This window comes from Cyprinodon tularosa, unplaced genomic scaffold (genome assembly GCF_016077235.1).
Source record: "Cyprinodon tularosa strain WSP-4 unplaced genomic scaffold, ASM1607723v1 ctg585, whole genome shotgun sequence".
NCBI lineage: Eukaryota > Metazoa > Chordata > Actinopteri > Cyprinodontiformes > Cyprinodontidae > Cyprinodon > Cyprinodon tularosa.
Genome location: NW_024039324.1, coordinates 55967 through 81418, shown reverse-complemented (window position 1 = coordinate 81418; position 25452 = coordinate 55967). Strand labels below are relative to the sequence as shown.

General features: G+C 38.1%; 1 protein-coding gene across 4 annotated transcripts in view; it reads right to left on the bottom strand.

Moving 5' to 3' along the window:
* The window catches only part of rxrgb (retinoid X receptor, gamma b), a 40457-nt gene extending 22280 nt beyond the window's left edge, over positions 1–18177 (bottom strand). For 2 of the 4 annotated variants that reach the window (XM_038306564.1, XM_038306565.1), the window contains exon 1: positions 9326–9479. In XM_038306564.1, the coding sequence (XP_038162492.1) occupies positions 9326–9392 (67 nt within the window). In that variant the 5' untranslated portion in view covers positions 9393–9479. Of the gene's footprint in view, positions 1–9325; positions 9480–17505; positions 17779–18028 lie in introns of those variants that run through there. The other 2 variants (XM_038306566.1, XM_038306567.1) reach the window with 2 other exon arrangements.
* Positions 18178–25452: the final 7275 nt, after the last annotated feature.

The following is a 25452-nucleotide window of genomic DNA, read 5'->3' as shown; positions in this document are numbered from 1 at the left end:
AAGGATTATCAGCGTGTTGCCATTATCAACACTGATATATACTCCATACAAACAGAAGCTAAATAACTACCAGAAGCCTTCAAACATAATAATCCATAAAAAGCGCTTTATTAGAATGAATGCTACTCACTCACATGTTTTTTCTGCTCATTTACAAAACTTCAACCAATTTATAGCACAATTTTGGAGACTTTCAAGGATATATTTGACTTCAAGACTTTCCAGGAACTGAGAAAAATCTTCCAGGGATCTCAAACTTTTTTTATTAAGCTTAGACATGCAGAACATATTATTAATGGCATAAAGCAATTACAAGCAAAGCATTTTATGTGTAAAAACAAAAAAATTAAATACATTTCCTCCTTTATTCAATGACCAATGACCAATTTCATGCAGATCAGTAGAAAATGCAGGCACACTGGCTTCTTTTGTCATTTTCATTGGCACTTCCAAGTGATGCGTGAAGGTCACTTTAACAGCTTTGCTAAGCCAGCACTGTTATGTCTGCAAAGAGGAACTTGCCCAAGCGTGAAAGGAGGAAACAACCCTGCTTTTAGATGTTTTAGTTTCATCATTAAACTGATAAATTTTGTATGATTTATACAAGGTTTTTGGACTTAAGGGTTTAAAATGTATTTACCTAATGTATAACTCTAAAGGCATGGCTGTTAAGATTTAGTAGGATAAATCTAAAATGTATATATTTAGAAATATAAAATTTTTTGAAGAAAAAAAAAAGAAAACATTTAAAGATCTACGAGTCGTTTTTTTGTTTTACACAATTTCAGGTTGTAAAATGATTGTTTTAATTAAAGTCATAGGGAAGTCATATTTGAATATCAAATCACTCTGGCTTAAACATATACATGAATGTACTATTTATTAGACTATATTGTCCCAAAATTTAGAAAATTTCTATAAAAAAAAAAAAAATTCTGTCTTAAAATTTGTGATGGTTTTTTCGTTATTTTAGTTATAAGTCAGCTTGTACACCTAAATTCGGCCAATCATATATCAACGATCATCTGTCAATCTAATTTTTTCAGTCACAGCATCTTGATTCTTATGTCACAGCTAATATACGCAATGGTTGAAATAAGAAAAATTTACTTTCCCACTGAGTTCCGTCCCAGTGTTCACGGGGATGGACGTCTGTGTCTTCAGCAGGCGTAGAGCTAACACAACTGGCAGCGTTGCGAGGCAAGGGCTCAAACATGTACGGCTGTAAGCCTTCTACACCAAACCAAGCTTCTGCCGCCCCGGTGTCCTCTTTCACAACAACTTCATTCCTGCTTTCCTCCTCTAAATAAAAAATATATGATGGAGGAGACTCATCCACGACCTCTGACACTAAACTCTCCTCCTCTTGCATGTTTCCGCTGTCCATAGCGTTACTTGACAGTATCTTTTAGTGCTACTTGGTCCCAATGGAATTTTCCATTGAAAACCTACTAGCACTAAGTTGCTAACTGGTTAGCAAGGTTCTTCCAACAAACCGGCCACAACCAAACTTGCTTGGGAATCTTCCGCCACAACAATCCCGCCCCTTTGATGAACGACCAATCACATTCACTTCATTCACTCGTGTAAAGTCGGGTTCCCCTAAAGAGAATTTGCAAATTCAACGGTTGGAACAGCCGCTTCCCTACGACTTTAAGCCTGGAATATTTCAAGTCATAGAAAAACATGACTTTCTTAATACATGGGTTTTTAAAACTACAGCCTTCAGGACAAGCGGGGCAGGCACGTTATCGGTTTGCTATTGCCACAGAGAGCTCCACTATCACAATATATTTTTCTGTTTTAAATGAAAATGGTTAGATAAAAAAAAAATCAATTTTACGTCTTTCTTTTTACGGATTTTTTGTTTTTGCAAATGGAGCACTTATGTGAAGAGGTGTTTTTTTCTGAAAATCTCACCCTGAGAAGAATCTAATAAACGCATATCAGCTTTTTGTGTTAGTTGGATCCTAACTCTCATCTGTCAAGGTTAGTGGATTTTGGTTGAGAACCCAAATGCATAGATGGAGGACAGAGACAGTTTCCTTTAACTTTAATGGTGAGGTAGATGGTGACAGAAGCATAAAGATTGGTAAATCTTGGTTTATACTTGCATCACACAGGGCGCAAGGGTGCACGTGGCAAAAGTGCCACTGTGGCAATATGCCACCCCTGCCCCTGAGCGCAGACCACGCAAAAAAGCTATTATTCTTGATTAATCATCAGTTCTTAAATAAACAATACTGCAATCGGCCATTTTGGATTCGGGAGATCAACTGCTTCTTCTTTTTTCTGCCTTTCCTCTTATGTTGATCACTGCACTTTTGTGGTTTTTGTGAGTACTGCACCTACACCCGTGTCAACTATAAAAGGGTGCAGCCCTTCTATGGGCTTGCGAACAGCGAGCACAGACCTGCACACTATTATTCAGCCTTTCTTTGCCTCCTATCGGCGGTCCCCGATACTACAGCTCTCAAGGAATTACGTAAACAAACACAGCGGACCCCATAACATTTAGGAACTTTTGTGCCTGAATAGCGTCCTAAATTTTAATGAGAGCCTCGGTTTCGGCATCATTCCAAGACACACCACGTTCTTTTGATGCCATTTAATGTTAATATACTGAGAGGAAACTAATGTTAACAGGTGAAGAGATCTGTGAATTGCTAAGCTGGACAAAGGTGGAAGCTGACTGTAAGGAGATGACGCGGTGTGCTGATGCGCTCTTTGCTACCAGAGAACCAAGCCAAAACTGAACCATGCTGAGCCCTACTGTTGAACTAGTACCAGCTTTAGTGCGGTTTGGACAACTTTCCAGTTCAGTCCATTTACACTAGAGATACTGTATCTCGCTCACCGTATTCGGACCGATCCCGGCACTGTTTCAAAAGGATAGCATAAATGGGGTTTATAATTACTCCACATTATTAACTCGTAATTACTCCACTCGTTCCACAAAACAAATGGAGTAATCAGGTAATTAGGAGCAGGTGGGCATAGAAGCAGGGGAAAGGGGCAACAAAGAGTAACCAGGACTTAACTAAAGCTAGGGAAAAAACTTAAATAAAGCTAAAGGGGAATAAGACCAAGTACTAGAAAATAAAGAATGATCTAGCTGAAAATTTAAGGATAAGGGAAGGGTCTGGAGTAAACTTAAGACAAATGTGATATAATTCTTAAAAGCAAACACAAAACAACCTAAATTGAAGCCCGACGGTAAACACAAAATAAAAACCTAAAAAGAATCAAAAACCCAGAGCAGCAGGTCATGACATGATGAGTCAAACTTGGACACGTTTTAAAAAGCTGTTTGTCTGCAGAACGGTGTTTGTAAATGTCCGATTGCATCAGCGAGTGCTTGGTGCGGGGATGCCTCTTCGTGTTTGCAACTGCTGTCCTTTTGCGACACGAGATCCACACTTTATATGCATAAACTGTAGTTCCAAGCTTAAAAAATTCAGCAGTCCTGGGCTACGTGCCCCAGGGAACCAGAACACATGGCCAACCAGCTGGTAGGATGCCTGAAAGGGAATCACCAGGGAGGTGAAAATGCTTTGCAGGGCAAACGTGTGTTTACATTTGTGTAAATCTGTATGTGTGCGGAAGAAGGGCCAACATGTTCGTTCAAAGAAACAGATTTCCCCTCAGACGCTCATAAAGGCTTATCCTTGAATAACCTTCATCATCTGACTGTTCCGAAGGACAGATGTAAATGCACTCAATGAAAGCAGCATTTCTAAATTAACTGAAATATTGTCATCTTTCATGCAAAGTGATTGAATTTGTTATCAATCTTGACATAGCTTAAAAAATAATTACAATAATAGAGGAATAAATGTCTCAGTTTCACAAACTGTTCACACACAGAAAAAAACAAAAACAACTCATTGTAACCTGGAACATAAGGAAGGTATCCAATAAAAAAATAAACCATCATAACAGACCAAGCCACACAGTTTCCTGGTTGTCTGTGTGTACATTTTGACTGCCCTGCTTGAGCATCTATCTGAGAGCAAACAGACAGACGGAGCAGAGAAGGGCACCTTTGACCGCTGGCGTCGCCAATCAAAGGTCGCCTGTTGCCAAACTCCCAATCCAAGTTCACGGGAGTTCTAAACCTACAGGATTCTTGTCACAATGATCATTCCCAGAAGCGACTGCAGCAGGGAGGCATGCAACTCACAAACAAAATCAGCAACCGATCATGACAGTCAAAAAATGCTGCTGTCTGATTCTAACCTACAGTGAACTTGTGTATAAAAACCATATCAGATTCTCTTGTACCTCCAAGAATATTAATTTGACACCAATCATTAACAAGTATTACAAAAGCCTTGCATCAATCTGGTAATCAGAGGCTTAGAAACAAATTATACACCATAAAACTCTCTAACCCGTGCCCTGTTAATTACTGGTTTGGAACTAGATGGAGTGATCTTCTGTGTGGTAACTCAATAAGGACATAGCCTCCAAACTAATAATATCTCTTGTCTGCAGAGCAGACCAACAGTGGGAGTGTTTGGGGGGGGGAGCCAGTGGTTAGAAGGAGCAAATCTGTGCCTCAACAGCAACATTGGTCTTAAGGTCTAGGAGATAAGCCCTAGTAACAAGGATGAAATAATCCTCAGCGTGTAAATTGGTTTGTCTAATAAATGGCTTATAGTCACTGAATTTACTGCCTATATGTGTGCGATTGTTTGCAAAATGGGGGGTCTGTAATTGAAAGTGGTGTAGCCAAAAAAAATAGAGAACTTCCTAAAGTAATCAGACAGATAGCCTGCGGAGCTCATTACATGGAGCTGGCTTGTAATCAAGAAATAACCTCTGAATCCCTCTGCATTGTGCCCACATGTTCACCCTGTGTGCACATACATAACAGCTTTATAAAATCCTCAGCACCCATCAACACAACCGCACCACAGAAACCATTGATTTTTATTTTTCTGCCTTAATGGGGTTGATGTTTGAGTAATTGTGTCACTAAATCCTCTTATCCTGTAGTAAGTATCTACAGCTCACTAGGCCAGCTGTCAAGAAGGTGGGAGGCGAAGAGTGGAACAGAGCCAGAGAGGAAGGGAAGCAATAGCTGCTGAGATGGACGGATGGAGTGTGTGATGGAAGGATGGGGAAGGGCTCTGTTCCACTTCCCTTCCACACACCCACACAAACTTAAAATCTCTCAAGTGGGAATGTCAACTCATCAGCTGGCCTATGTTTATTTCTGCTCTGATGTGTTATTAGAAGTAGGAATGTGCCACTAATGGGGTAGCAATGGGTACAAGTATAAAAAAAAAGAAAATTAAAAGCAGATGCAGTCTTCCTGACTGATGCTTTTCACTAACTTAACAGTTGCTTTTATAAAGTCTCTTATTCTTATTTTTTTTATATTGGTGTGAAACTCAACAAATCCATTAGCCTGCTGGAAAACTGTTTCTATCTTGTCATATTTGCTAAAATATTGAAAAAGTAAAAGAGGTGTATTTTTTTTTAATCAGATCCTGTCTCGCTCGCTTTGAAACATGGATGTCACTTTTGATTTGCTCCTGTTCTGGGCAATGCATCCGTATTGGGATCTAGGCTACTGGTAGGAGAGAGCTACACTCCTGCCACTGATCGACACACCACAGAAAGCATACATAGTGAATTTCAGTTTGATTTATCCAAAGAAGAAAAGCAAACATTATCCCCACTGTTAGTATAACAACATAACTTACTAAATAGAATATTAGTAACCATTATTTATATCGATGTATATAATAACCAAAGGTTTTTTTGCCCCTTAATAAAGTCAGACGGCTGTGAAAACACAAGAAATTGAGCCGTGAACTTCTCTGACCCCAGATTTTGCCCTCTGGTGAAGTCAAACAAATAGCATTTTCTTTTTTTTTTTAAACCTCTACAAAGAAACTCTATAACCCAAACCTTTTTAGAGAGAGTACCAACAACAAGATTCGACAAAAGCACATAAATATTTCATTGTGTATGTATGAAGCACTTTTCATAGTCTTTTTCCCTCCACATTCTGCGTCATTACACATACAAAGACCTTCCAGAGGGAGACATATTACACAGAAACAGAAGCGGCTGATCGATTACGAGGCCAGGACTGAGACAAGGACAAGATAAAGATTGTTTTGCAAGTGATAAAAAAGTTTGAAGCTTAAACAAAGAGCTAGCAGGGAACAGGCTGACCAAGCAGTCTTGGAAAGCAAACAAACAGCTGTACTAAAAGGCTCATGCAAATCAAAGCATCCGCTCTCGTGGCTTTGCCTGATGAGGTAACTCCAATTAGTTCCTGGAAGTAGTCATCGCCTGTTAAACCGGAGGGCCGCGAAAGGGTGAACACAAGCTCATGCTGTGACCCAGCGTGTTTCAGCGGGGCAATTTGACTGCTGGACTTCACAACCTACAGGGATTACTTGTGACAGAAGAAATATGATGGCTACAACTGATTAAACAGCTTTGAAGGAACATGGGATGAGCTGAGCTGTTCAGCATCACAACAGAAAACTGTACAGATAGATGAGTCACAAAGCCTATTTTAGTGCACGGAAGCCATTACACCATCAGCTTTGCAATCCGGTCTCTAACTCTCTTTAATAGAGTTGGGGAAAAAAACACAAATGTGATAGTTGCAGACAACAAGCTTATGATAAAAGTTTGTGTAACCAGTTAGCAGTGTATAGCCTCCTTTATCAAAACATAAAAGGGTTAAATTACATGAATTACTTTCTACAGTGTAATGAAAAATAAAGCTTTACACTCAAGTCCACCAGAGTGGTCATACCAATCAAAAATAAAAACAACACAATCTGAGAGATGCTGAGCTGCACCACAGCTGTGCGTAAAGATAAATACCAAAGTTAGATGTACTGATGGTTTTACAGTACATAATACCAGCTGTTCTCAGCTTACCAATAGAATGATGGACAGAGACATGAAAAAACGCATGTTTAGTTGTGCTTCGTGGAAACACTGCCGGTGAATAATTAAAAGATATATATATATATATATATATATATATATATATATATATATATATATATACCGTATATACGGTATATAAACTAAGAGTAAAATACAAAGAAGTGTTTGTCAATGTTCAATTGTGGCGAAGTAAAAATATGAGGTTAGGGAAAAGCGGGATGTCAAACATTTTTGAATAATTGTACAGTTTAAAAGAAAACTCAGCTACCGCCATCTATAACACGTGATATTGTCAGCTGTCCATGCAGATATCCAAGCAATCCATTTTATAAAGGTCCCTGGTTATTTCTAATTGCAGGTCATGTTTTCATTTTTCACTGCACAGATCTGTGCTTTCCACTTTTACAGAGTGCAGCACTGTTACCAAAGTACAATGTAGTTCATATTGACTTCCATGTCAGATTCATGTTTTTATGATTCTATATTTATAGGATAATCCTTTAAATGCGATCAAACATTATTCTGGTTTCAGTCTAACTCTAGGCAAGGTAAAAAGCTAAGTATACCAAAGTTTTAAAAAGTTGTCCTTCAAAATGTCCTGTTATATTATTTCTATACAATAACCCTACATTAGTGAGCTGCTGCAGGATTGTGAACTTGTGTCGGATTGTGAGCCGGTGTAAGATTGTGAACTTGTCAGCTGGCTTAAATTGAAGTACTACAATTTCCCTCAATAGAAATTCAGCTGGGTTTCCACTCACCGCTTTTACAATCAGAAAGGAACTTCTCATTTGGAAGAAAAACTTTAAATCTAAACCTGCAAGTTAAATGAATAATTTGAGCCTTAATTAGTTTCTTACTTAATACTGTGCTACTGTAATATTTTACACAATGTTTTCATATAGTAAAAGTTCTTATAATGGTTTCATCATCAGGTAATATGAATCAAATTAGTTATAACGGAGCAAACTATAACCTTTTGTAACATATGAAGCATTAATAGATCAGTGCTTCTGTCTCCTTGAACCCCAGTCAGCCTTGGCAAATCCTGGTTCTGCTGGAGGATTCTTCCTGTTAAAGGAGAGTTTGTCCTCTCCACTGTTACGACATGCATGCTTAGTGTGAGGGAACGCCGCCAACTCAATGAGTCAATGCATTCAGCTATTTTTCTTAGATAGACAACTTTAAACCAATATGACTGTATGATCTGATTTAACCGTTTGTGTAAAATGTCTTAAGATGACATTGTTAGTGAATTGGCCTTTTATATATATATATAAACTGTATCGAATTGAATGAGCTGGATGCAGAGATTCACTCAGGACACAGATGGCTGGTTTTCCATCCTCCACCTGCCACCGCTCTAAACCAATCTTGAATAAATGAATGGATTAAAAAAACACATGGATAAAAAGAGAGACCGGCGTTTGAGATGTTTTTTCATCTTTTCTGCACCAACTTTACATTCAGCAAACATGGTGTGTTTTAAAGGACAATGAAACTTGTCAGATTCAATGTCAGAAAATTTTACATGACTGTAAATTATTCTATTTTTAAAAAAAATACTACAGAAAATTAGTTTTTCTCAATGTGTTTGTGTGTGTCTCAGAGGTAGACTTTGCAGTTAAGTCCCGCCTAATGCACAAGTTCAGAAGGATATGAATGTAATCACAGCTTTGTCATACATCCAGATGTGCTTCTGGCTGATATGAGACCAGAACAATTTGCCCTCCCACCATCAACAAGGACGCCCTTAACCCTTCAGACTGCAATGAACACCCTTGTGTTTACTCTTGTAAACTGGAGTGATCCACCAGCTCCTCTTAACAGATACTTGAGAGTACAATAGCTCTCTATTATCTACACTACTCAGATGTAATCACACACGCTTATAAACAGTGCAAACAAGTGAGTAGGCCTCAAAACACATCATAGTCCAACCTTAGGAGACAGAAATATGAGGAGAGGTGCTCATTCACCAACGGGCAGACAGACAGTGGAGACAGAAAGCGGACGGCCAAACCAGAATGAAAGGGGGCTAATAGGAAAGGACAAGTGTTGAGAGTTAAACAGATAGTGAAGGACAAGGCAAAGAGAGCTGGAAGCGTCCTTTAAGGTTGAGTGACATCCCTGCTGAACACATGTGAGGCCTCAAGTGAATCACAAGCTCTCAATTCTAGCTAGAAACAGCAAAGCCTTGTAGCTGTCACAACCGCTTAAAATGATTTAATGGTTCAAAAAGCACAAACTTAGGCTTTGGTACATTATTACCAGAAAAATTAGGTTGTAGCACTGGGAGAAAAATGGTAGGCATGAAGTCGGCGCACTTTTTAAAGAAGATCAAGAAATAAATGCAACTTAGAATGCTCAAGAATAGGAATAAGAAGAATCTACTCACAGTGACCATAACCCATTTCCCTCCCAGGGTTGCCTCCGGTCGCTGGTAAAGAAACAGGATTCCACATGCCTTAAACACAAACTCAAGTTGTGTTCAAGTTAACCCCCTGATCACACACTTTCTAGAAGAGAGCCGGGAAGGAAAGGCTCCATGTGGAGAAGGAGGAGCTGTTTTTTAGGCGTGTAAAGCTAAGGGGGTGCGGCACTGCATAGAAAAAGGAGGCGGAGTCCACCGGCGCCAGTTATAGGATTACTCAGATTATCCTTACACGGAGATCAATCCCACAGGAACAGTTTGCCGGCTGACTGCTGCACAAATCAGCTCTCCCACCAGCCGCTCAACTTGCTTCTGTGTCTCGGTGCATAATTCTATAGCCGTGCAGAGACACCTGTTGTAGCGGCATGACCAAGGTGTCAAGCGTAGGAGGTGGTGGGGGTCAAACTTAAAAGCTCTCAGAACAACGAGAAGACTCAGATTACAAGCTCGTAAAAGTCTTCCAGTCTGGAGAGTAACTGCAGAGGAACTCAATAGCTATCAAAGAGGATTTCTTTATATGTTGAGGACATTTTTGTAACATATCTTGTTTTTCCGTGCAGCTTGAACATGCATGGTTGAGAAAGTGAAAACATGGAAGCAGAAAGTAAAGAATGTTGTCTTTCATCTTTCTCCAAGCATCTAAAACCTCCCATCGAGTCAGACAATAAACATGACAGCATGTGCGCTGAATGGTATTACTGATGGCATGGGGAGTTCCTCCTAAGAGCTGTATTGGGATGTTTGTGTGTTTAACAAGTGTTATGCCATTCCAGGATGTTAAGTATGGTCTTTTTCCAAAACTGTACGTCGGACAAGAAAAGATGCTGCAAAGGGAGAATCTAAATGCAAACACGGGACAAAAATACACAACAAAAGCAGAGGGGAACAATGCATGGCCAATCCTCAGAGCATAAACAAATTACACAGCCAATAGTATAACATATGATCCTTGTTTGAATACTAGTTTAAAATGAGTTTGTTTTAATGAGGCAAAACAAAATCAGACATTTGTCTACAATTTCAGAAGCACTTTTAAATAATTGTGGCATGCAAACGCATCCTGTGGTTAACAAAACAGACCCAAGCCAGTGAATTTGAAGCTGGCACTGATTATAAACTGCAGCTGCTCAGTTTTAATTTATCCCACCCATCTACCAGACGATCCTCTTCTAAATCCAAAGAAGTGTTCCTTGATTGGTGTGCATCTCTTTTACTCTGTAACTCAACAACTTTTTTCCCCAATGTCCACCTGTATGAACCTGCCTCAACTATCCAAACATTACTTTAAGGAAAGACTCTGGTAACTTATCCGTGAAGTAAGAAGAGTTGGGCAGGAAAGTCAGTGAGCAGTCAGGTAAATGAAAAGGAGAGAACACCAGGGGAGAGACACTTTATAGAACTAGTGAACCCCACAGGAAGAAATTAAAATAATCTTTTTATTCTTAAAAGCATGCTGTGTTATGTTAGTGTGTCATGGCCCACATAAAACATGTCAAATTAACTCCTAAGAGCCCTAATTAGAATTCAGAGATGTAACATGGATTACAAAGACATGGGAGGAGGATAATTGGCACGGCTAAATTTAGATTGCACTCCTTAATCTTAAATCTGAGTTTGAAATAGTATAAACTGAGCTTCTATTATAAGATTTCAAACTTTCTCTTCTTCCTTCATAAGCTGTGAATTTGAAAATATGAAGTAATGATTATGTAACATGACGAAGTGATTTCGTCTGGAGCTTAATCCCAACTACTTGGTTAAGATTAATAAAAGACAACTTGTATAGAAAAAGCTCAATTAAAACACAGTAATATAATTATATAATTAACCCTTTAAAACACTTTTTAAAACACATACAAAATAAATACATGCAAACAGGTGTTAACAATTTTAGTTTGTTTGAAATGAGAAAAGATGCTTGGAGCTCAAATATATTTTTCTATTGCTCAGTTTTGTAAAAACAAAGTTATTTAGAAGAAAAAGGAAAAATGTATTGGAGAGAATTGAAAAATATAGTTCAGAGAGAATCAGAATCCTTTAACCGGTTTAGTGAGTGAAAAGCACCACAGCAAGAATCCCCAGAAGAAAACATGTTTGCCTTAAAGGAAGATGAAAAATCATCCATACGAGGTTGTATTTTGATATCTAGCTGTAAACTCATCTTAATTTGGACGTATGAACCAAAATAAATGTAACTTTCTATTTAGGGCTAAGTAGGGAAAGGAACTTGAAATAGAATGTGGAAAAGTTTTTTTGTAGCCTGCAAGTGTTGGGTTTAAAGACGTACCTTAAAAGCATTTTACTAATTTAAGCAAGACTTCTAACTACCTTTAACAAGCTGGGGCTGAAGTTAACATCTTTAACAGTATTTTTATATTTTTGGGGTATCGACATAAAAAGAAAAAGAAATCTGTCAAAAACCACATCTCTAAAGTTTTGACTATCAAGAGTAAAAAGGTTTTTATTACAGTAAAAACTGTAAGAGATACTTACAGGAAATTACGGTAAATTTATGTAATAATAAGATTATAGGGGGACATGAATAATCATGTAAAAACAACTTGAATTTTGCATTTGTAAAACAGTATTCAAAATATGATGAAGTGGTCATTGTAGCAAAGTTTTCAAAATTTAAGAAGTATTTGAAACCCATTCATTTGGCTTAAAGCGTTAATCAGAAACCAAAAATACTGCATAGAGTGGTAAAGGAGGAGCCCTCCACCACATATTGCTGTGTACCACAACTTAGCTGCCCTGAAGAAGGTTATAGAAAGATGCATTTCAGCGGTTAAATCATGAATCTGCCCAAAAAGTCTAATATGACCCCTTTGTCTATTAATCTTCACTGGTTACCCCTGGCTACCCGCATCAAATCCAAGTCCCTGATGCTACAAAGTGCTTAAAGGTATGACTCCCATCTACTTGAACCCTCTAGCACAGGATTATGTCACAACTCGGTCACTCCCGTCATCAATGGATTGTCGTCTGGCAGTGCACCACGCTTAAGACAATCCGGACTGCTTCATGCGTTGTTCCAAAATGGTGGAATGTACTACCAAGCGCTGCAAGAACAGCAGCGTCCCTTTCTATGTTTAGGAAACTCCTAAAGACCCACCTCTTCAAAGAGTATGTCCTATCCTAACTGTTACCCATAGCTCTGTACTTGACTACTACTCTTTCTGTACTTCCCTCTATCTCTTTGCTGTCACCACTGATTCTGACTAGTGATTTTCCTCTAAAGAACTTATTGTCATATTGATTATAACTGTAACGTGTCTAATTTGTAAGTCACTTTGGAAAAATGCATAAAAATTAAGCATTAAACATGAAAATATGTCCATGTAGGAAAAAGTGTCTTTTCACCAGATGAATGGGTTGGCTATAGGTGGAGAGCAATAACTATTTTTTTTAGGTTATGTTTTAAATCGATATCTTATAGGTTTTTAAAAAACATTTTTAAAATACCCTTTTTAATTGGATCTATATGATTAAACCATAGTTTGATGAGCAGAATGACACCTCAGTAGTTCAGCGCGATGAATCCATAAACCTTTAGCCTATATGATATGACGTCAAGCGCGTCCATGTTAAATGGATCCGACCTAGCAAAGAATCAAAGTTTTATATTCAACATGGATATTGCGGATACTCCAGTCCAGTGCAAACTCCAAGTGAGGTGCAAAAAGTAAAAAAACAATAAATAAATCTAACAGCTGTTCCAACTTTTCATTGGCAGTCATGGTAATAACTCTTGGTTTTTGTTTTTAATAAAAGCAAATAGAGCATATGCTACCCCGCTTTTGTTTTACACATTTGCCTAAATGCAATGATATTGTATTCTGGCCAGCGAGACTTATTTACACTGTATACACTGCAGAAGGACCAGGTAGTACTTGATGTCAAAGGCAGGAATACCCGGACTAACACATTCAGCAGAACCAGTTTAAGTCTAATTAGATAACTATAGCTGTGATGCAAAAATGTCTTTTTTTTAAAGAAAAGTTTCTACAGCACCCAGCTGTTGAAATTGTAAATATATATCCAGCTCATTGAGGACATAATAAAGGGCATCATTAAAACATCACTTTGTTGCAGCTGCAATTGTCATTTTTATGGTTACAAAAAACAGCTGTTGCATTATGGTTAATTCTGGTGCAAATATAAACTCCTAAACCTCCCATACTGTGATTGGTCCAATCTGTTTTAGACCAGAATCTGAGCCTCATCAGACTTATTACTGCCCCATGTAAGTCAGTCTAGCTGGCCAGGCTAATGAAACCTGGGCTACAACTACAGATTATTATGCAAATCAATTAATCTGTTGATAATTTTTTCGATTGATTGATTAATAATCGGATAGCCAAAGATTCTTTAAAGTAGACTTTTTATTAAATTAAACAAGTGAAACTCAAGCTTTACACTTGAGTTCTGGATACAGCATATTGACTACAATTTTGATATATTTACTGCTCTATGTAAGTCAGTTGCTCCGTCAGCTAAAAGCATGTTTTACAGTCTCTTTATCCAGCTAACGATTAATCCATTACTGAATTAGTTGACGATTATTTCAATAGTCGATTAATCAAGATTAATGCGATTTAATTGTTTCAGCCCTAAATGAAACTGTTCAATTTTTCTTAAAGTTGTACTCTGAGAATCTTATACCTGCCAATGTCTGTAAAAACATAACATAGCATTCACATCAGGATGCCATACATCAAAGTGGCAAGGACACTGATCTTGCCTCATTCTCCCAAACAATATAACTATCCTGTTCCCACTGCAACGACCTGAACATTTTCAGATCATTGCAGTGGGAACAGGTCTGTAAACATGAAAAAATACTGAACTTGTTACTCTTACTCCACAGAACTAGTCTACTTACACAGCAGATGTGCTAAAAGAGTTTTGGAGCCTGAGTATGTACCTAGAATGTACATTTTTGTTATTTTAGTTTTTTGCTGTAACACTATAAATAAAGAAAACCAGGTTTATATAGTGTATGGGGGGAGGGGGGGGCTGTACTTCCTTACAATATCACTTAAAATAGGTATTTGTTTAATTGCCTTTCAGCCTATTCTGATAGAGCTCATAGTGAAACCAATAGGTCAGAGTCAGCTATTTGTTTCTACCATCATGCAGAATCTATTCCACTACTTTCTTAGTTGTTTTTTTTTACATTGAATTTTTGCACTAATGTATGTTTAATTGGCGCTTTCCCTTAAAAAAAACTTTTTTCTTTTGCAGCTGCAGCCATGAATGTACACATGCGTCCATTTAAAAAATTTAATCAAGCTACTGCACAGCTGCTCTACTGATTAAAAAACTCAATTCCAACAAGATCAGAGAAATGTTTAAAAAAAAAAGTACCCGTGTATTGATGTTGTTCAGTATTATTAGCAAAGAGATAGCTAACATCTATCAGGACAAAAAAATAAATACTATTGCAGCCTATTGGTCTTTCCAGGTTCTCTGCTTGATTAAAGCTGGAATTAAATCATGGCAATGACCTTCTTCGCTAATGACTAATTACTGGCAATTAGCCCAGAGAATGGCCTCCTTACGCCCCATGTTATTTTTCCCTTATTCTCTTCTCACAATCTGCACGTACTTACACAAAAAGACATCCGAGTCTTTACTTTGACATACAAATGCACACGCCCATTGAAAAGCACTACAAAAAAAAAGAACCATTGTATATATTGTGTGCAAGTACACATGTTGTCACTGAAGCATAGCAGGTCTCAAGCTACAGAGTACTTGAGCAAACACTTAAAGTGAGCCACACCTTTCCTACCTGTTTGGTTTATTCTTTCTGGGATCTGCATTGGTCTCAGTATTAAAGCTCACTACCTACATTCTTCAGGTCACGTGATGCCGTAACCGTCGTTCAGTGAAATATGCACAGGTGACGCATGCACAGAAAAACCTATTGGGTGTATCACTTTGTTTTTTTCTAGTTTGAGTGCATGGAGAGGTGAATTGACGACCCTTGGCAAGTGATGAGAGTTCACATCAACTATGATGACTTCTTCCTTCACCGCCCCAACTCCCACAGCCTCCGTTTCCCTTTTATTTTGCTCCCTTCACTCTTTTAATCCTCTTCTTCTTTCTGAAGTGACTTCCCAAATCTGCAAGCTAAATAAGTTCTCACCATCAAAAAGCAGCGAGAGGATACTTGTCAGCTTGTCTAGAATCACTTCCACTGAGGAAAAAAGTAAAAATTGCTGAAGCGTAGAGAGACAGAGAGAAAGAAGGGGGAAGAAAATGCTGATTCTAGAACTACTAAGCCCCGGGCAGGCCTGTGTGAAAACCTGCTGTAACATAACATGTCTGGGAAAAGCTGAGGAGAAGCGAGATCATGGAACAATCCCCACATAATCACCAGCTTCTTTCTTGACTCCACACGCCTTCGGCTTCACGCTTGTAACACATTACAAAGGTTGACCATCATGGAGTCGTGAAATGAGCACAATTTATGACTCCATTATGCGCCTGAGTGTGTGGGCCGTCGATGCACAAAATATGTCACAAATCACATTCGTGAGCCAAGATGAAGACAAAGAAAGGCTTGAAATTATCTCTCGGCTGGTTTTGCTTTCCAGCTTTCTTTGCGTTCAGCAAAATAACATGCATTAGAAATATAGGATCACTTTATTTATATTGTGAGGAAATGTTTAATACACAATTAACCATGATTTTTGACTGTTGTGGGATTGGGCAAATCAAACCAATTGGAAAAAAAACGAACATCAGAAATGTTCATAATTTTCCCTTGGGAAAATTACAGAGTAAGCATCAAAAATGTATTCAACCAAAATCTGAAGCAGAGTAGTGGGATTCTTGGTATATTCCTGATCAGAAACGGACAAGAACGAATAAACAGCGCTCTTGAAGAGGGGACTGGTCTGTTCCTTCATGGCTTTCCTTCTCTAAATGTTTCCCACCCTGATGTCTGCCATTCCCAGAGGAGCTGCAGTTATGATGGAAACAATTTTCAGCCTCACTAAGTAGTCCTCATATATCTCTCATAACACAATAGAGCAACATTTACAGTCCTTTAAAAAGGTATTGGTAGCCTTTAAACGTTTTCACATTTTGTCTTGTATTTGGGGGGATTTTATGCAATATGTTGACACAAAGTAGTGCGTAATTGTAAAATCAGAAGGACATGTTTTATTAAAAATACACATTTCAGTATTTGGATAGTCTGAACACGGAGAGCAGATAAGCAGAAAAGAAACCCATGAAGACACTGGATGAGCTTAAGAGATCCACAGCCCAGGAGAGATAATCTGTCAGCAGGGAAACGCTTAGTCGTGCCCTCTACAAATATGAAAAAGTGGCAAGGAAGAAATAACTTTGTGAAAGAAGTTCACAAGAACTCCTATGTCACTTTGCTACAAGCCATACATACAACAGACACAGCAAGGAAGTCCATGAAGGACCTATGGTCAGATTAGGGGAAAATTAAAAGTTGTCTGCCTTCATGCATAATGCTTACACTGCAGGTCACCCTGAGGAGATCACCCAGATGGAGAAACATGGTGGTGGTGGAATGAATGCAGCTCAACACAGAAATTCTCTGTTTGGCGTATTTTGGGAAATAATTAGTTAAACTTACAGTCTTTCAAGGTTAGGATACAAATCCCTAAAGACTAGCAGCTGCCCTTAGAGGACAGTTATCATTTTCATTCCAGTTTACATTTATTGCCTACATCGTGTCAGTGTTTTGTACAAAAATCCCCATAAAATAGATCAAGTGATGTTATAAAATGCCAAATGAAATACTTGAATAGTGTTACAGAGGAATTCAAATGCAGCATATTCCTCTTTAACAGACATCTTTTTCATTCTCTTTAATTTCCACTGCTATAGTTTAATCAGTGTGCCATTCTGGGTTTTAAAAAAAAGCATCACATGATGTTGGTGACTCAATCAGAGTCAGTGGTTATTTATGAGAGACTCGTTTTAACTGTATAGACAGTCAACTTATAAAGAAAGAGCTGTAGGCCATACAGTAACAGCTCCACATGTTGCAAAATCCTAAAGAAGTCACTAAGGGTTAGTTAGGGGGGAGGAAGCCATTAGTTGGAGAAAGTCAGAAAGTGTGATCCAAGAGTTGCTTAACAGAGCAAACTCACATCACGATGTTTTCCAGAGAGATGTTTCCCATAGAGCGCAGCGCAGCGCAGACCAGGCCGCGTCCTGGAGGGACGCGCTCCTCTCCACCGCCTCAAAGGGACTCCTAAGTTTGTTTATTAGCAGAAAGCCCACATTGCTCCGCGCTGCAACACGCGGTGCTCTTCGGATCTAACGTCCCAGACCAATAAATTGTGTTTCTGTCTCAAACAGTTTAGCAAGAGACGCGCGACGAGCGCCATAAATTATATAAGCGCAATTAAAGTGCCAACCTCTGACCTTGCCAGACCGGGGCGCAAGCACCGATCACCTGACTGCGCAATGAAAACAACTCAAGATTGGGTGTCAAACTGCTAGTAGAGACAGCGACTTCAAAATATCACGGGCAGGACTGAGTGGTTAAAGTCCGCGGACAGTTTCCCTGAGCTGAGCTGAAAGACGCCATGAAACGAAGCTCCCGAGTGAAAACAAAACAGCAGAGTGGATAGGAAGACGGACCGCTGCTGGAAGCAGGCCTTTACTTACTGAGGTGTAAATATGGATCATTGTTGTCCATAGTGAGCGAGTTGTTGCGTCGGTTTCCTACAGTTGTTGCCGCTCCGCATCCCAGTGCATTCCTCTCTCTCTGTGACTGAACTCTGCAAGGCAGCCAGGGGGCCCAGTTAGGGAGGGGGCGCGGCAGAGCAGGGCTTCTCCCAATGACAGCAGTGCTCGATATCCATACGTGGGTCATGAAACATTCCTCCTGCTTTGTTTCAATTATCTGCTGCAATTCTTTTTATTTATTTGTTTTTATTTGTTTATTAAAATGTAAAACAACAACAACAGAAACACAGAGACAATGTAAACTAAACTGTTTTGGCCCAGCTTTGATGACACAAAAAAGGTAACAGATGCACCATGGACTCATTTTACGCAAGCAAAATAAAAAATGTTCCAGGTAAACTCCTTTATTTTTTTTTTTCAGTTTTATTTCTCATCAGGCAAGCAAACAGGAAAAGTCAAACATTTCATCCATGTTTCTCTTTCGCAGGGGCGGAGCTAGATGGGGGGGGCCAGAGGTGGCCATGTTTTTTGATAAAGGTAGGTAAGTAATGACGATGGAAAAGATTTACGCCTCAGAACTCAAAACTGAAAGTTTTATCCACTATACCTTTTATCTGGAAATTATGGATGTTTAAATATATGCATCTATTTGTTAGCAAAGGCCGTAGGAAAGTATAGTTTATCTTTATTTAGAAAATATGGATTTTTTTTTGGTCATTAATTGTCCTGTTGCAATAGTGTAGATTGACCCAGAGGTTCTGGTGCCTATCTGCATTCAGCCACCCCTCAGTGTACATTGGTTATTGCCTGGCCACCCTTGTAAAAGAATTTAAAAAAATATTTATAACACCTAATTCACCCAAATTAATGATAACTAACCAAAAACAAAGGAACATGACTAAATAACAAAAAAAAAAAATAATAATAATCTTATAACAGATATCAAACAATAAAGTAAAATAAAGTTAGCTAGATTATGCACAAAAAAGAAAAAACTTTATTTATTTTCAACAAAAAATAATTGGTTCCTACAAAAACAATGGAAACATATTTCAACTAATATTACCTATTTTGCTTTAGCTTAGCATATAAGACTATGTGGTTGCTTGAACTTCCAGGCTTCCATAGGTTTCCTAATTAATGAGCAATGCAAATCGAGTGAAATATGAATATCATGCTGTGCAGGGCTTAATTAATTAGAAAATTCAATGTAAAGCGCAGGTTTATGCATTTTTTCCTCTCGGGTGAGCAGCGGTGTCGCCAGAAAATTTTTATAAGGGTGGCCAATCAAAAACCAATTTAAACTGAGGGGTGGCCGAAAAAGGATAGGCGCCAGAACCTCAGGGTCAATCTAAAACGGAACGAGCACTACATCCATATTTTCTGAATATGAATAACTATACTTTCCTACAGTATTTGCTAACAAATAGACGCAAATGCAGTATTTAAACATCAATTCTGTCTAAATAAAAGGTTTAGTTGGCAACATTTTTGAGGCAAACATCTTTTCCATTGTCATTACTTACCTACTATTATCAAATATTGTTCTGCATAAAATTAATATTTACATGGCCTAATATCTATATTAAGTTACTATTAAAGTAATTACTTATCTATGATTTCACTGAAGACTCCTAGATGACTTCTAGAGGCACATAATTTTCTCTTTATCCCATACAACACAAAATGTAGTTCTGAAAAGATTATGAATTCTCTATATATCAACTTTAATGTTAGTATTTTGATGTGTTTTAGTTTAAATAATTGCTAATAAATGAAAAATTAAAATGTTTTATAAGTTTAAATATTCTCCTTGAGAGTATTACTGCTGCCACCATCTGTATTATAGGGGGGGGAAACAATGGTGGGGGTGGCCAATGATTGGCTAAGGGCGGCCGTGGCCACCTCTGGCCCCCCATCTAGCTCCGCCCCTGGGGGCGTGGGGGATTCCTCCTGTGTTTACCTAATTGCTAGTGTGAGTCCTGGTCTGGATACCCCCCGCAGCCCCCCCACTCCCTCCTCAAACCCCTTTTCAGAGTGAGGGGTCATCCCGGGGTGAAGCTCCCGGCACCTCAGAAGGTTATTCAGGAGTCAAGCCCGGCTGAGGTATTCACAGAGCCGCTGCGCAGAGCGGCCAGACGCCCCGTCAGCGCCCCGGCCCCGCTGACCACTCAGCGGACCTCCTTTATAGGCCTGCCCCTCTAATGGGGCAGAGCACCCCCGACTCTACGTAACAGCGACCCATAAAGGCGCACAGGAGGATGCTAACCAAGATGAATGGCGTTTTTTTCTCTCGCCTCATTCTACACTAATCAGTGCTTTTCATTTGTAATGGCATCGCGCCAGCCCCGTCCACCGCAGCGTCCATTAGGCCCAGATAACGTATAAATTCATTAAAGTCAAAGAGAGGGGCATTAAAATGGTCGTTTGTGAGTTCTCCCTTTGTGAGTCCCTAATGGCGGCACATGGTTCAAGGCATTGAGATGATTTTGGTTGCTTTAAACTGGTGAATAAGGAGAAGGCATGTTCGATTTGCAGAATTTAGAAAATCTTTATTTTTTTTCTCTCTTTTGTTATATTTTTGTCCCGATTTGCATGCATTTTATTCATTTCAATTTGTTTTTTTTTTTTTTAATAAATAAAAACTGTTAATGTTTTATTTTTCTTATCAATCCAATCCATCAACTTCAGATTACCCCCCACTCCTTTACACAAATACAAACTCACAGTGGGTGAACCGGCCCTTTTCACTAAACCCTTTGTATTCAAAGTCCCCTTCCCACCAAAACAATGTTCTAAAGAGTAATCTTAAACTAAGTTCTACAAACATACAGGCCACCTGTTTGGAAACTGCACTGCAGCTAAAGCAAAGAGGCAAAAATAAAAGAAGCATCATCACATTAAAGTACTGTTTTATTAAAAGTTAACATGCATCTTTACAAGAACGCCAACACAAACTATGAATATGATATATTTTGGTTGTTTCTTGCAGTGTTGCCATGGGAGATGACTCTCCCCATCTGCCTCCTCTGTCAAGAAGCTCATCTCCATCAAGCTTTATCAGAGGGTGCTCCGCCACCCCCTGCTTTCCTGGACCCTCTTCAGCTCCCCACACCCCCTTGTCCCTCTCTTCATACATAAGCCCGAGATGATAAGTGTTCTGACTCTTTGTGCGGGCTTGGAATAAGACAATGCCACACATCACTACAGAACACCATCCATCTCACAGGCCATCAATCTGGCACACAAAAGATGAAATGTAGCTCCAGCTCCCTTTTTTGGCCAAGTGGTTTCTCTTTGCTTAGAAGTAGCTTTGTCTTTCATTTCTCTTTCTTCTTTTCATTGCCGGGTTTGTGTTAAACCAAAAAAAATCGCTTCAGGTTGTGAACACATGTTGGAAAACTACACCGGCCGTTTTCTTTTGCGAAATGCATCATGGACAATTTTAAAGATATTGAGTTTTCAGCAAAAATAACTTATGAAAAATGCTTAACGGAAACATTTTCTCCAATATGAAAGGATGTTTGTCCTTTCATAATACCATTGAAATCTTATTTATCCTCTTCTGCTTACAATTAGCTTTAAATTCTTCCAAGATAAGCTTGGAGCTTTTGTTTAATAGTTACTGTGAATTAAAGCTCTAAGATTTCAATATTATTTATAGATATAATCAACAGAGACATAGCTAATAATTAAGAAAAACTCTAAAGTATTTAAAACAAAGAAGTTGGAGTCTCTGAAGATTTGATTCAAAGCTTAAGTTTACATATTTTCCTTTTTTTCTAGAAAAACATATTAAAGTATTGAAATTCCAGTTTTAAATGAAGGTGAATTCATGTTCAGTTTTAGATGATTTGCTTAAGGTTGTTCCAATTCACAGCACCTTGGGGGAATCAACAATAAGCTTGTTTGAGTTGTGCAATGGATACAGTGCTTTGTAAAAGAAAAAAAAAATATTTGTCTATCTTTGTCTTAAATTTTACCATTTCAGAGCCTCAAACTTCTTGGGGTTTTATGTTTAAAAATAGCAGAATAGTGCGTAAGTGGAAGTAAAATGATTAAGTAAAATATAAACAGAGACCATCATTTTGTTATATCATCTCAGGAAAAAAAGCAGCTCTTCTGAAAAGGCCTCAAAGGTTCATAAGAAAACAGTGATGAACAAAGAGATTTTCATGTCCCCAATGCAAAAACATGATCATACATGTCATGTATTAAAAGGACAAACAAACAAAGCTGATTCTGTGACCAAAAAAGCCTTAATCCATTTTCCTGAGATGTTCCATAAACTGTTCAGCTAAACTATCAGGTTAACCTGTTAATCTCCTCTCTATGCTGCTGCATTAGAAGCTTTAAACAATCAATATGATGAGCCTCGGCTGGAGCAGAATTAAGGCGGCATCCAATAAAACGCCCTTCCAATCATAGACTGTTATTGCTGCTCATCTCAGCCAGCACATCATCTGTTTTCTTAGATGGCTCTGGCGCTGTCTGAATGTTCGAGCGGTGTTCGTATTCATCCATGAACTGGTCAACACCCTGTGATGATTATCATGGGTTTATTAGATGGTTTTAGGAGACTGGAAGTTGATTGCAGACCCCTGGCAGATGGTTGACCTTCACATTAGTCGTCACCTTCCCGTATTAAGTTAAGACAGACTAGGGGCTTGTTCTTTTTTAAAGGAGCTGAACCGGACCACCTCAGGTTAATCTCTCTATAGCCTGAAATGCCCATGAGGGATTAGGCCCAGAGTACACCTGCTGCTGGTTTTTAACACACTATGTCTCTGCTTTAGCGGGATCATCATAGCTTTTAATATCACTCACTCAAGCAATATATATTAAGTTATATAAGTGTGTATCCTTTTTCTATTTTCATTTATTTAGAATATTTTGCAAATAAAGACTTCAGATTAGTTTCTCAATGACAATCTTTGGAATATATATATATTTCATGTATTTAAAATAAATCCAACTTATTTCCTTCATTTTGGTAGACCTATTTGGATCAAGCATAGTTGGACGAAATAAAACCAAGATGCTTGGATGCCTTGTCGTGACACTAAAGTAGAATTCACACCAGGATTGAGACGTCAGCAGCATTTTAGCCTCACTGAAGAATTTGTTCAATCCGTGTGACACAGCAGACGACGAGGCCATCCCTTTAGGTGGTTTGACAACAGTTCACAGTCAAGCTGGAAACTTGACCTGACTTTTAACATTTATTCACGCTTTGATTTGCATTAGCCTGACACTTACATGATTGACATGCAAGTGTGTGAAAAGAGCCAAAGACTTTGAAAGGCCGTAATGCTCACAAATACTGCCTTTTAAGAGAGAAGACAGGCTATCTTACATTTTGTATTAAATCCATTTCTGACATGGGTGTTCTAATACATTAAAGCATATCTATTACTTCATAATTTCTTTCAGCCACTGTTTACTGTATGTGATTTTTTATGCATCAATCTCTGCAAAATAAAACAATCATTCCAGTTAGCATTTTCAAATCATGATATATTGGGAAAAACAGGCATACTGCAGCAGTCGTTGTGACAGTTTGCAGATTTTTTTTTTTTTTTTTTTGCATTGCTAGCATTCAGACTTAAGAGATCTGTTGAATTAAGCTAGTTTTGTATTTCCCATTGGAACAAAGCATATACAAAATATTGTTATTTTTGTTTATTGACAACAAGAAAATGTGTAAATGACCAAAAAGGAAAGATATTTTCTTTTATTCAAACAAAAGATGTATAGATTTGGGAAGGTTTAATTCTTAATAGCGCAAAGAATAATCCTAATTGTTGATTACTGTTTTAGCACAATTCCAATCTAAGGAACTAACATAATCTTTTCTTTATGTTTGAGATCAGTTTGCTCAAAAATACATGTCCTTTAATAATAACTAGTTATCTGTGATTGCTTTTAAGTGCAGCTGATTAAACTTGACTCCCTGTCTCTAATTCCATTGGATATTTATGGAAAAGCTATTAATGGCAGTGCTGTACCCAACATTAATAGGGCATCACATTATAGCCGCATACAACCTTTGCTCAGCTTTGATTGTGAACAAAGTTGCCTAAAAGACAACATGTTTCTGCATCACATGGCACAAAAAAACTATTCAAAGATTAGATCTAGCTATTTGTATGTCTTACACTTCAAGAATATATTTTTTCAAAAATATAAGCCACTTGGGTTTGATTTCAGGGGTGCAGAATCAGTGAAAATGTTAGTGATATATTGGCTTTTATGATGTATGTAACACCAAAAATGGAAAGCATCTCAGAGAATTAAACTATAGTTAAATGTTAATTTGCCTTGTATAGTGCCTTATCCATGGACCCTTGTCCTTTGGTAGATTAGTAGAGGCTAGGCTACCATGCAATAGGAAGCACCAGGTCTTCGAACCAACAACAACTGTAAATTAATGTAGAAATTATTTTATTTATAATTACATAAACTAAGGACTGTCTATTTAGGTTGAAATATATATATATATATATTTTCTATGAATTTTTCATTTTTTAAGGTAAATATGGTATTTTTGGAAGATTTGTTGTTTTTTCTTAAATGGTGCCCTTTTTAAATGAAGATGTATCTATTTGTTGAGCTGCAGAGTATAGAACATGGACTTTGCTGCTTAAAAATGTTCTCTGCCAATCCCAAGAAACTTCTTTTGCCTTGCTGCTTAAAAATGTTCTCTGCCAATCCCAAGAAACTTCTTTTGCCTCTGACTTCTTTAGGCTTCATGTACCACAGAACCTCTCAGTAAAGTACCAGATTATATGTGCCCTGGAGTAACATGTTCAGCAATACATTTCATTGTACTTACTGAATTAGCATTGGTGTATGTATAGGACTAGTATTTGGTCCCAACACCCAAAATTACACAGCACATTACTCACTTATATACACAAATGGATGCATTAGTTAACATCCTATTTATTTAATTAATACCTTTATAAATAACATAGAATGCTTAATTGATATATTTTGATAGTGGCCCGAGATAGTGGCCTAATATGCCAAATGTGTGGGTTTAATGATCTGCAAATCAAGAACCTTTATTGTCATTAGATACATTATCCAAGTAACTGGAATTTAGCTTTTATTTCCTATTAAAGATGTTTTAAGACACTTGACATAGAGGTCAAGCACTGACAGTTGAAATCAGCTTGGAAAAAAAAAAATCCCTGACAGTCCAATACCGCCATCTGGTGGTTATTTTAGGCAACGCAAATTGGCCAACTGAGACGTATGCAGTACACTGGTCCCTCAACGGCACCCGTAGATGTTGGAGTAAAGACAGACGTGTATTTAACATGACAGTGATGCGAGTCTGCGCTTCATCGCGATTAGTTTCCTTTTGAGAGATAAGTCACTAATGAGTTCAAAGCAGC